The sequence below is a fragment of the Rattus norvegicus genome, chromosome 13 (assembly GCF_036323735.1).
Source record: "Rattus norvegicus strain BN/NHsdMcwi chromosome 13, GRCr8, whole genome shotgun sequence".
Classification (NCBI taxonomy): domain Eukaryota; kingdom Metazoa; phylum Chordata; class Mammalia; order Rodentia; family Muridae; genus Rattus; species Rattus norvegicus.
In genome coordinates, this window is record NC_086031.1 from 95,629,254 (window position 1) to 95,641,448 (window position 12,195).

At 48.9% G+C, this 12,195-nt stretch overlaps 1 protein-coding gene across 9 annotated transcripts in view; it reads left to right on the forward strand.

Moving 5' to 3' along the window:
* The window catches only part of Cnih3 (cornichon family AMPA receptor auxiliary protein 3), a 191,061-nt gene that overhangs the window by 80,814 nt on the left and 98,052 nt on the right, over nucleotides 1-12,195 (forward strand). Inside the window, exon 1 of one of the 9 annotated variants that reach the window (XM_039091106.2) lies at nucleotides 2,084-3,124. The exons of 7 other annotated variants lie outside the window; for them this stretch is intronic. In XM_039091106.2, the coding sequence (XP_038947034.1) occupies nucleotides 3,044-3,124 (81 nt within the window). In that variant the 5' untranslated portion in view covers nucleotides 2,084-3,043. Of the gene's footprint in view, nucleotides 1-2,083; nucleotides 3,125-12,195 lie in introns of those variants that run through there. One more of the 9 variants, NM_001166578.2, reaches the window with a different exon arrangement.

Sequence of the window (12,195 nt, forward strand, 5' to 3'; positions counted from 1 at the left end):
TAAAATTCCATGAAGATATACTTCAAATGTTAAAACATGTACTCAAGCATAATCAAGCATTTCAAACATGAAATATTCAATAGTCATTAAAAAATAACTGTGTCTATATAAGTATACATTCATTTTAAATTCATGATTTCACTTGTTGGAAAACATACCTGCTTACGTGAGAAAGCAACTTAGCTGACACGTTATAAATCAAGACAGTAAAATATTTATTTTCTAGGAAATTCTCACGAACAGCATTTTAATAATTTATTTAAAATGAGACATTTAAACCCCTTTGATGTCGTGGAGTTGAGAATAACACCTTAGACGATATATTATACTTTGTCATTCATACTTCAGGAAAATGGCGTCAGTGGGAAGCAAGTCATGGAAATCCCTTATACAGACTGCGTTCATGTCAACAGAAAGAAAGTCTGGCAGCCCAGATCTCAGAAACATCTCAGAATGCTTCTTCGTTAGTGTATATTAAGTGTTTAAAGTACAGAGTTTTCAGATGCAGAAAGATGAACATTGCATGTTTTTCACAGTGGGTCCTAGCGCCAAATCTTGAGATTTATGTCTTTAACTTGGAGAGTCTGTAGAATTTAGGGGTGTCTCAGAGACTGGCAAAGAATGAGGGATATTGTCATTTGCTCTGCGTTGCCCACTAGAACTGGGTAAGATTCTATTGAGAAGACACGTTGGTCTCAGGACATGGAGAAATCAACCTGGCATTGACTAGGGAGCTTCCTCTCTATCTGAGCTGTCTCTCTTTCATAGTACCTGAAGTCGCTGTTCAGGGTTCTTCTGGTCTATGTGTGCCTCATCAACGGTCTTACCCAGCTGTGAAACCAATGAATCTCAGTAATGACTGATGTGGCAAGATAAGCCCATGGGCACAACAGTTAAGGGGGTAACTAGCTGTCTTTTGATTGGTTTTAAAGTCAGTTACAGGAGCAAACTCCTGCCTGCTACTATATATCTGATCAAGAATCCATGGTTGGGGAATTGTTAATGCCCAGAGGACAACTCTCTACAATTATTTTGCTCAATGGAAGTATCAAACTGTCTTCTAACTTTGTTTCTCTCTCCCTATAGGCTAGCCCAGCTCTCAGACCTCAGGAGAGAAGTGGCTTGTGCAATGGAGGGTAGTTAGTGCAAATCCACAACCTGTCAGGGTGCAGGGGGTGCCCAGCCAGCCACAAATGGACAGCCTTCTCACACCTCTTCTCCCTAAGTTTCAGGGACCATCATGGAGAGGTGGCAGAAGAGGGGACGAAAACCTCTAAGGTACAGAGGCTGGGGAGGATGGGAGTGAAGCATTCTTTTCTGTGCATAAATCTGATGTTCTGAGATGCACCCCAAACCACTGTGTACATCTAGATTCCCAGGGGACTTACTTGCTAGTCATCTTTCAGGACATTTCTTCTTGCTTCCTGGGCTGACTCATCCAAAATCCAAGTTCTATCTGCAGGATTGGAACTTTTTTTTTTCTTCATTGACCCGTTATGATACAAATTTCTAAGATGCTAATCTTTGCCGCAGAGGCACGTATTATCAGTCCCTAACATTTACGGATTGACTGGGTTCCACGTGCTCCCTGTTAGGTCCTGTTGGGTTTGAAGACACTCATCGCCCTTCAGGTTTTACTTAAGGAGGCTAAGAAAGTTGGAAGTAGGGGCGAGTCTGCTTTCAACAGTGTATGTAACCTCTTAGTAAGGACGCAGAGCAACACAGAAACACTTGCTGAAGCCTTGCCTCATCCCACCGCTGCCCGGCTTCCCCTAATCCCAAGGTCAGAGGGAGCAGGATAGTGGAGGATGCCAGGGATCCTGTGAGGGGCTCAAGGCAGAGCTGTAAAGACATCCTAGCTCTGATCATTACAGTTTGGGAAATCTGCCTAAGAAGATCCCAACCAACAGGAGCCCATCACTCCCTTGACCAAGTCCCCTCACTTCCCGCTCTGGTGTGCACGAAAGGTTGGAAGCTTAGGGGCTGCGGTCGTGTCATCGCCAGAGCCTTCCACCTTCCCACTCGCTCGGGGCGCACGTGCACAAAGAGTCCCTGCCCCTCCCGCCTCCGCGCGTGGGGCGGCAAGTTTCCTACAAGAGGAGGGCGCGCACCGCGTCTCCTCCTCGGTCCCCCGCCGCCGCAGTCTCCGCCTGCGGGGAGGGCGCGCTCTGGAGTCGGCAAGGGTGGGGCGCCGCGAGGGAGGGGTCCCAGCGCCGCAATCCTCGCGGCGCCCGCGACAGCAGCAGCAGCAGCGGCAGTAGCAGCAGCAGCAGCAGCAGCAGGTGGAGCCCCGCTCAGCTGCGAGCAGCACTTGGCCGGAAATCTGCGCCGCAGCCGCTGGGCTGGGAGCTGGCCATCTAGGCTGGAGCCCACGCCGTCCCGGTCCGACCCAGTTTCCCAGGCACCGGGTTACCGAAGCCGGCGGCCGGGGAACGCGGTTGGGGCCGGGGACGGATGCATCTCAGTACGCATAGCTGCATTGGGAGACCCTACCCCGGGGCGCGGGGCTAACGGGACCTGGCCCACCTCGGCCACCTAAAGACTTGTGCTCTGGGGACAGAGCAGCTGTGGGATCCGGAGCCCGGGCACCTGGCCCCGCACTGTTGAAGTCTGGGTGGCGTGCTCGCCCCACCTCTTTGCTTGGGCACGGACAGAGAGGGCTCTTTCCAGGGGACCAGACCTCCTTGCCTAGTCCTGAGTGGAGTCCTCGCACCCGATGTCTGTTGGTCTGGAGAACCTCTTTAGTTGACACCGGTCTGGAGGTGTTCTTTGTTGGTTAGGTTTCTTCTTCGGCTAGGGGAACAGTAGTCGCCAGTGACATTCTGTGCCTATGGGCGCTCCAGGTCCTGGGTCTCCAGCCTTGCCGGAATCGTCCTGGCTTCGCTGACCCTCAACTCTGTCTCTGCTTGTCGTGGGTGCTCCTAGCCGTTTGTTTGTTTTTTGACGAGACTGTGCAGACTACACATCTTTCTGGCTCTCATTTGGGAAGGCACTGGTCTCCAAGGTGCGGCTTTGTGTGTGGTGGGATCAGTGGTCCTCAGCCATGGCCTTCACTTTCGCTGCTTTCTGCTACATGCTGTCCCTGGTGCTCTGCGCTGCGCTCATCTTCTTCGCTATCTGGCACGTGAGTAACCTGCAGCCGCTTCTAACTCTCATTTATTCCAAAGCCGACCCCTCCCCCTAAACCCACCCCTCCCCCACAAGCCCACTTCTACTTCCTCATTTCACCCGCCTTTCATACATTGCAGGCGTGGGCGGACCGTGAAGCCAGGCAGAAGTACTTGCTGGGCAGACCTTGTCCATCTTCCCTGTCCGGGGCAGGGGACACAGTTCTTGACATCCCGAGGCTAGGCAGTACCGCCCCGGGCGCCTACCTGCCTTGGCTAAATGAAGCCTCTAGCCGGTGGAGCTTCCCTGCGGGGCACATTCCTGGTGTGGCCAGGTGTCCCAGCCCGGCCAGGAGTAGTGGCTCAAAAGCCGATCTACCCAGCTTCCGCACCCCACCCCCCTTCTCTCTTGCCTGCAGGAGAGAAGAAGCGCTGCCGGTGTCCCCGGCAATTAGTCAAGTAACTATAACAACTAAACATTTAAAATGTCAGCATCTGTGGTGGGTTGCGTTTAGACATAATTGGAGACAAAGTGGAAACACAACCAGAGCGCCTTGTAAGAGGAAGCAAGGAGAGGCCAGGCAGGCGGGGAAGGGAAATCAAGAGAGATGAGAGTCAAGAGAGAAGAGGGAGGGAGGAAGACCAGGATACATAAGGTTCTAGGTGCTGTGGATCTGGACAGGTCCCATCATCTCCAGGGCGCAAGCTTCCACCCAGCATGGTGAGCAGACAGGTCCTAGGTCATCCATCAGGTGTGGTGTGTGGAGCGATGTGGAGCGGAGGACTCCTGAAGGGGAGTAAGGAGGAGGGTACAGGAGGTCCTTGTCTCCTGGGGACTGTGTCACATTTCACAAACCCTTGACCCCCTAGCTTCCTTCTGAGGCTGCTTAAGGGCCCCATTCTCACTCTGGGAAGGCTAAGGAGAGTCAAGGACCCAGCGCCTCACGGGCACCATTAGCAGCCTTGCCCTTCCAACAGGGTTGGGTGATGGAGGGACCCTGAGACCAGCTCCTGGAGGCCTGGTTCTGGGGAGTCTTGGAGAGATTGTGTACAACAAACAGGAGATGACCCAGAAGGAAGGAGATTGAGGAGCAGCTGAGAGGCCGATGTTTTGTCTGAGTGGCGTGTAGTATGAGAGCTCTAAGGGGCCAAGGAGCAGAGGGAGCGCGCCTGGGGAAGAGAAAGGGACTTCTAACCACCGGTCCCTGAAAAGAAACCCTGTAGATCACATCTAAGCTTCCACTTCTTTCTATGCTTGCGTAATCACTTGCCATTTGGTTTAGGGATGTAGAAATAAGGGAGAGGGGGTCCAATGTAGGAAGTCGGGGGCTAATGTGAAAAGTCAGTTAGATGTCATGGGATTTTGTCTGTCTTCTCTGCCCTGGATTGCTTGATCTGTTGTACTGCCCACAGTAGGACTTCGAGGATGTTGGCAGTTATAAAGAAAAGAACAAAACAAAACAAAAAACCCAGTCGCCATCTCTGGATAGGAAGAGCAGGGATTCAAGGTAGGAAGTGCTTTAACATACAGTAGAGTTCTGCTCCCAAGGAACTTTCTCAGCTTCTTCGTATCTGGAAAGGCTAACACTTAGTTTGATGTTTCTCCCTGGTTTTGCTTTGTCCTGGTTTTTCCTGGTTTTCCTGGTGGCAGGCCCTGAGAGTACCCATAACTCCTTCAGACTTGATGGTCCCTGCACTGGTCCTGAAGCAGGGTGCAGTCACCAGAGAGAAGTCTCTTCTCTCCCTCAGAGTGTATGTGTGTGTGTGTGGGGGGGTATGGGGAAGGTAGTACATATACTCTAGAACAAGGTGATCAAGTAGATGATTTGGGCAGTGAAGTTGAGCAAGAGACATGGGAATGACAGTTGCATGTCCTGGTGTCCCCAACTCTCTTCTCCCAATCTGACCCCTCCTAAACTACCCTCCCTATAATGAAATCAAACCCCAAGTCAGGTCCTGTTGGCACCCCTAGTGGGAGCAACAACACAGTGACAGCAGGGTCAGTCCACTTCCTAGACTCTTCCTTCTCTGTATGAATCAAGCAATCCAACCCCCACCACAGAGATCTGGTACCTGAACGCTGAAAGGGGAACTCGGAAACAGTCTGACTTCCCGATACACATACACTGTGCTTGTGGGTTATTTGTGGAATGGTGTAATCATTTCAACCAAAAATTCAGGAGAGTTAGTCGATGGTGCATTTGCCTTCTTTCCGGCATCTTATATTTCTACACATTTCCTGGTGAGTCATGCTGATTGTTTTGTATGTATTGGCATCCCAAGTAACAAATCAGCATTTAATAAACAGTGGTCGAAATGCCAGTCACCCTGGGCTAAAAGAGATGCAGGGGGTGTTTCTTTCCTATTTACACACATGTGCATACCTGCTTAGGGGGAGTAATAGAAGTTACTATTTATCCACCGTGTAGTTTGGAGAGGACCCGTCAGATGTATCTATCTCTGGTTAGCCCTCCTCCCCTCCCCCACCTGCCCCTGGATGTCTAGAAGCAAAGATGGATAAGGCTGGCTAACTGCACATTTAAGCCTTGTGGTTTGTTTGTTTTTGTTTTTTGGTTTTGTCGTTGTTGCTTTGTTTTTAGACCACGGCTTTGTGTTCTTCATGCATCTTGTCTCTTACACACCAGGGCATCATTTAGTCCCCACAGATGACTTCTTACACGTGAAGAAACTATGGCTCTGAGAGATTCTGAAACTTGTCCAAGCTTGTGCTCTAGTGTGTGTTAGGCTTGGGATTTGAACTGAGTCTGTGAGACTCTTATGGCCAAGTCCCTGCCCCAGCTATAATCACTGGCTCTGGATTATTGATTTAACAATAGTTTCTTCTCCAAATATTCCTTTCTATGTAAGGGAGATATTTAGAGTTAGACTTTCTGACTGGAAGATAGCAAGGCTCAGGGTATTAACATTTAGTCCACCCTGGCCTGGGACTCACGCTCATCCTAACTTTGTCTCCAAAGCGCTAGGCCTGCAGACATTTACTACACCCACACCCAGCTCCATGCATTCCTCTTTAAAAGAAGAGCCTCTGTTTCACCTTCTTACAAACTAGACTTTACTTATAAAAGCAAAAGGATACAGGTTCATTTCCAAAAAGTTTGAAAAGACAACAATATGCAACGAGAAAACCACTACCCACCTTTCTGTCCATAAAAGATTGGATTGGGTGGTGTGTGTGTGTGTGTGTGTGTGTGTGTGTGTGTGTGTGTGTGTGTGTGCACGTGTGCGTGCATTTTAAAAGCTTCACGTGGATGTTTAGAAGGGAAAAATCTCACAAGTGTTCTGAGCAGTTCACTCTGTGGAGTGATGTCTGTTTCCAGCCAGTCTGAGATGAACAGTGTTTACTCACATTTCAGAATCCTTTCTGCTCCAGCTTGGCCGAGGCTCTTTGCAGACGGTCTCATTATATAAACACAGATGAGGCCGTTCTTTGAAAAGATCAAAGATGCATTACTGTTTATTTCAGGCTTTTAGTTTTCCAGGTTTTTTCATATTTATCCATCCATATATTTATGTGTCTGTCCATCCATCCATCCATCCATCCACCCATCCATCCATCCATCCACCTATCCACCCACCCATCCATCCATTCACCCATCCACCCATCTACCCATCCATCCATCAGCCTGTCTGTCCATTTGTCCATCAGTCTGTCTGTCTGTCTATCTATCTATCTATCTATCTATCTATCTATCTATCTATCTATCTGCATTGGTGTTTTGCCTGCATATATGTCTGTGTGAGGGTGTCAGATCCCCTGAAGGTGTAATTACAAACAATTGTGAGCTGCCATGTGGGTCCTGGGAATTTAACCTTCTCCTGGAAGAGCAGCCAGTGCTCTTAACTGCTGAGCTATCTTTATGTTACCATTTTTCAAGCTTTTAATATCTAGTTCCTCTGAACTTCAGTAATTAACAAATAAAATTAGTTCCTAGTGAAGCTCTCTAGAAAGACTTGATGTATCACCCCATCTTGAAATGGATTTGGGCTCATGGTAACATTTGCCCTTGGAGTTTGAACGGACTTCACAGGCAGTAATGAGTACCAGTCTGCGGAGGGGCAAATTTTCCTAGACAAAGCGCCTTCATTTCTGAACCTTTCAGCCAGTTCTAGCCTGTCCCAGACCAGCCACTAGGAATAGATATCAGTTTCTCCAGTTACCCAACCATAAAAAAAAGAAAGAAAGAAAGAAAGAAAGAAAGAAAGAAAGAAAGAAAGAAAGAGAGAGAGAGAAAGAAGAAAGGGGAGAGGGGTGTTTTGTGAAACAGAACGCTTGGGGCTCACTGTAACCTTTTCCCCAGAGACCCTCTTTGACCTGTTCTGAGCTGAGGGCAAACATGAGCACTTTCCAGGGTTTCTCTGGCTAACACTGCTGGTCTGTTTGGATCAAGCCATCCTTCTGCATCCAGGGTAAGGCACCTGCAGCAGTCGCCTGTCCTTTCCATCCCCTGCCTCCCCACGGTCTCTCTCCATCTCTGCAGAAAGAGAAAAACCTTTTCTGTCCATCCTTGTTCTCCACAGCTGAGGATGATTCTGGGGGCTCAGAGATGCCTTATCATCTTCACAGCAGATTCTCCAGCTCTTTCATCTGGTCCACTTCTGGCTGCTCTTGGAGACCATGCCCTAGGTAGCAAGGGAACAGACGTCCTTTGTGAACCCTGGTGCTTTGGAAGTTGGAGAACTACAACTGATGCTAAGAAGACCAACCCTTTCGGGAGGCTCGTGACCGGTCATACTATTGTGGAGGGGTCTTCCCACAGGAGATGGGAAGCACTGATAAACTTGGGGGGTGGTTCTTCCTGTCTGCTGTGGTATTTGTTTCTTGTTTTAGCTTGTGGTGAGTGCTGGCTGGCCCACTCCCAAAGACAGTCTTGTCACCATTGTATCTTCATCAATCATGTTGTAAGGATAGAGGAAAGGACAGACTCGAGGCTCTGGAAACAAGCCCGTGCTGGCTGGCAGAGCTTCCTCAGTCGTTGATGTTTCCAGACTTCCTAAGGTGAGATGTGGCAGAGCCACAGTTTCCCTGACTCCCCGGTCTCTGAAGAAAGGCAGGTGAAGCTGCGTGGTCTCGTCATGGGTATTTCTACTTGTCCCAAACCTGACACCACACTTGGCTTTACTTTCCTCCTGTTCCCTCTGGCCGCTGCATTCTGTTCTGTGCTGTGCATTCCTGTGGCTCTGTGCTTTATTCTCTGGACCTGTTTTCTCCTACCAATATCCTTTCCAGAAGGAGAGAAGCGTCTCATTTTCCCACCATTGTGCTGTCTGGACAGCATCCTCTCCACCTTTTGCTGTCACTGTCATCTGCCTCTGTGGGCCACTCTCTGAAGGACCCATCAAGGATTGGATGTAGTCGTGGACACTTTCTCACTGACTTACTTTGTGGTCGGTCACCTGACCTCCTGTCAGAGACTACCTCTGCCTGTCACTCCAGGCAGCCCTGGCCCTCTTGCTTCCACTCTGCTTGGGATCCCTGCTTTGACTGTAGCTTCCCCTTTCCTCAGGGCCTTGCCCCTTGAGGACATGATTCTCTTTAAGCTCATCCATCTCTTGGCTCATCTGTGTACATCTCCTTTATGTGACTGCGTTACCTTTGTGATGGGTGCCCTCTATTTAGTGACAATTTCGGAGTTTTGGTTTCTTTGAAAAACACAGAAATAGTATGGGGATGTGTTTCCTTTTCAATCAGGTATGGGATGTGGGACTACCTCAGCTTGACCACAGAGGGTGACTCCGACTTGCCTCGTGCTCTAGTAGGGGTGAGATTTTTGCCAGTTGCAGATGGTCTCTGCGATTGTGTGACATTTGGAATTCTGGGAGTTTTCAGAGGGAATGAAAATGCTGGGACCCTGAGAAGTGTGTGTGGGGGGGGTTGGTTGTTGTTGGTAGTGGTTTGTTACATAGTTGTGTGCAAAGAAGAAACAAGAAGAAATCAGATATCCTGATTAAACTTAAGGAAGCCAATCCCCCTAATCAGCAGGAAGTAGTCTAGTTCTGGGTCAGGCTTGATTTGTTTTTCCTGAGAGCATTGTATCCCATCAAAACTGGTCTTCTGGGTTTTCGTCTCACCCGACTGAATCTATAGGATGATGTCATTATGCAGGTGAAGGCAGGTACAGAATAGGACGAGGCCTGTCATTGGATGAGAAGGAAGAATGGGCGGGAGAAAAGTTTGAGAGAGGAGGAGACTGTAACGAGAGGGGAACAGCTGAGAGAACATGGAGGCCGATGTTAAGATTCCTCTGCACATTTACAAGTTGTTATGACTATTCTTAAGGAATGGATGTGTACAGGATTTTATGTGTCTAGATGAACAAACTGTATCTTACCTAGGTGGGCAGTTTATATCCTTATCAACTGGTTGTAAGTTAATTGCGTGGATGTATTGTACATGGAGCATTGAACACATAAATCTGGTTGTTGGATTCCAGTTTGCTGAGTAATGATGTCACTGGGTAGTTGGGAGTGTGGACAGAGTCTGTGACAAGAAGCCGTGATAGGCTATAGAATGCTTGGGGCTAGCGTGGCGGGGGCCATGCTAGCACGGCCTGCGGAATGAGATGATAACAGGTGTGGTGACAACTGGCCAAGGGGGCAGTGTGTGAACGCAGTAACAGAGAAATAGCTGGAGCACGTGGATCTGCACGGAGTGGGAACTCGCGGGACTAGGCTGTGCGCCCTTTTTATATTATACCGCAACATGAATCCATATGCTGCAACCCTCCCGGAGTGAGTTCCGATAGCGGAGAGGATCTCTGCGTGCCATCTCCAGAAGAAAACCCTTCCTGGCCTCTCTTACCCACAAAGCTTAGCAGCCTTCCAAAGCTAAGTCCAGATAATGGTTCCACCCCATTTGACACTGTCCGCTCCAGTCAGTTCCCAAATGGGCTCGTTCGCTTCCCTGGAAGGCTGTCTACTCATCCCATTCCCTGTTGGGCTGGCTGAATTCCACTCTCACATTCCCCGAGAAGACTCCACTGCCCCTTGTTTATTTCCCCTGTCCCCCTTGTACCCCACGGTTCCGCTGGCCTACAGGTCCTTGGGGACTGGAACAGCTCCCGTTTGTGTGGCCTCAATATCCAGGCCATGGGTGGCGTGATGATTAGAGCAGTTACTGCAGAACAAGTCAGTTCAGCATCTGGCTAATTTACTGGCCAGCCAAGCTTGACAAACTCTGCCTTGACGAATAGTTTCCTAGACCTATAACAGTCTTATAGATGGTTTCTAAAATTATACATTCCTGGACCTGCAGGAGGCATCTCAGGTCTGGCGGCTCTGGCTGAGAGGGAAGGTTCCCTACTGTTCTATTGCTGTGAAGAGAGAACTCACAGAAGGGCAACTCACAGAAGGCATTTAATTAGGGGCTTGATCACAGTTTTGGAGGGTTAGTCATGTCCATCGTGACGGGAAGCATGCAGCACACAGGCGTGAGGCTGGAGCAATAGCTGAGAGCTTACATCTCACCTAGAAGCACGAGGGAGGGAGAGAGTGAGGCTGCACCTGGCACGAGCTTTTGAAATCTCAAAGCCCTCCCCCCCGCCCCTCAGTGACACATCTTCTTCAACAAGGCCATACCTCATTCATAATCCTTGACCTGTCCACCTGCTGGGAACCAGACATTCAAATATGTGGGTGCTTGTTAAAATCACCACAGTGGTGAACTTCAGTTCAGTATCTCTAGGCAGAGGGGAGATGCTCAAAGGGCCAAGGCAGGGGGGTGAAGGTGAGTTTCACCTTGCTGGATGGAGGCTCAACAATGATCTTATCAGGTGACTTCAGCCCAGGAGGTTGCATTTGGGGCACTGTATCGCCATTGCAGGGGCTGATGCTGGTGTTAGATAGAAGTCCCACTGGGTAGCTGGGATACCCATTTGTGTGTTTGCATGATGAGATGTGTCATGTGGTACATGCTGAGCCCAGAGCAGGATGTCAAGTCTCTTCCTCTACTGCCTTGAGATAGGGTCTCTTACTAAACTAAAAGCTTGCACTTTTGGCTAGGCTGGGTGGTCAGTGAGCTCTTAGGATCAGCCTATTTCCACTTCTCAGTGGTGGGATTACAGGTGTGCATAGCCATGCCTGTTGTTGTTGTTGTTGTTGTTGTTGTTGTTGTTGTTATTATTATTATTATTATTGTTATTATTATTATTATTAAGGTAGGTCCTATGGATTCAAACTCAGGTCCTTATACTTGCAAAGCAAATATTCTTACTCATCGAGCCATCTCACCAGACCCTGTGATTACCCATCTCTCTTAGGGTTTTACTGCTATGAACAGACATCATGACCAAGGCAAGTCTTATAAAGGACAACATTTAGTTGGGGCTGGCTTACAGGTTCAGAGGTTCAGTCCATTATCATCAAGGCAGGAGCGTGGCAGCATCCAGGCAGGCATGGTGCAGGAGGAGCTGAGAGTTCTACATCTTCATCTGAAGGCTGCTAGGAGAAGACTGGCTTCCAGATAGCTAGGATGAGGGTCTTAAAGCCCACACCCACAGTGACACACCTACTCCAACAGGGTCACACCTTCTAATAGTGCCACTCCCTGGGCCAAGCATATACAAACCTTCTCACCATTGAAATTTTATTACATTTATTATGCGTGTATATGTGCATGTATATGCATATGTACACAGCCACAGTACATGCATGGGGGTCAGAGGACAACTTGTGGGAGTCACTGTTATTTCTTTCTACTGTGTGGGTCTTAGAAATCATACTTCAGGCTGTCAGGTTTGGTGGCGAGTGCCTTGTCCTGCTATGCCATCTCCCCAGTCCCCGTGAGACCCATTTTTGATCATGATTATGAAATACACAGTTCCCACATCACTTGGCAACCAGATGTAGATCATCTCCTTGTGGCTTGGGGGGGGGCAGATATTAAATTCCAGCTGATGTCTTTGCAGTTCAGGTTGCTTCTTATGGTGGCTGACGGGACTTCAGAGAGGAAACTGAATTGTTCTGAGTAGAGGATGCACCAAGTGAGTCCTGCTCCAGACAGGGAAGACAGGGAAGCTGTGTCCATGTATCCAACCTCAGATCTGGGAGGGGAGGGGACTAGGGCAGCTGC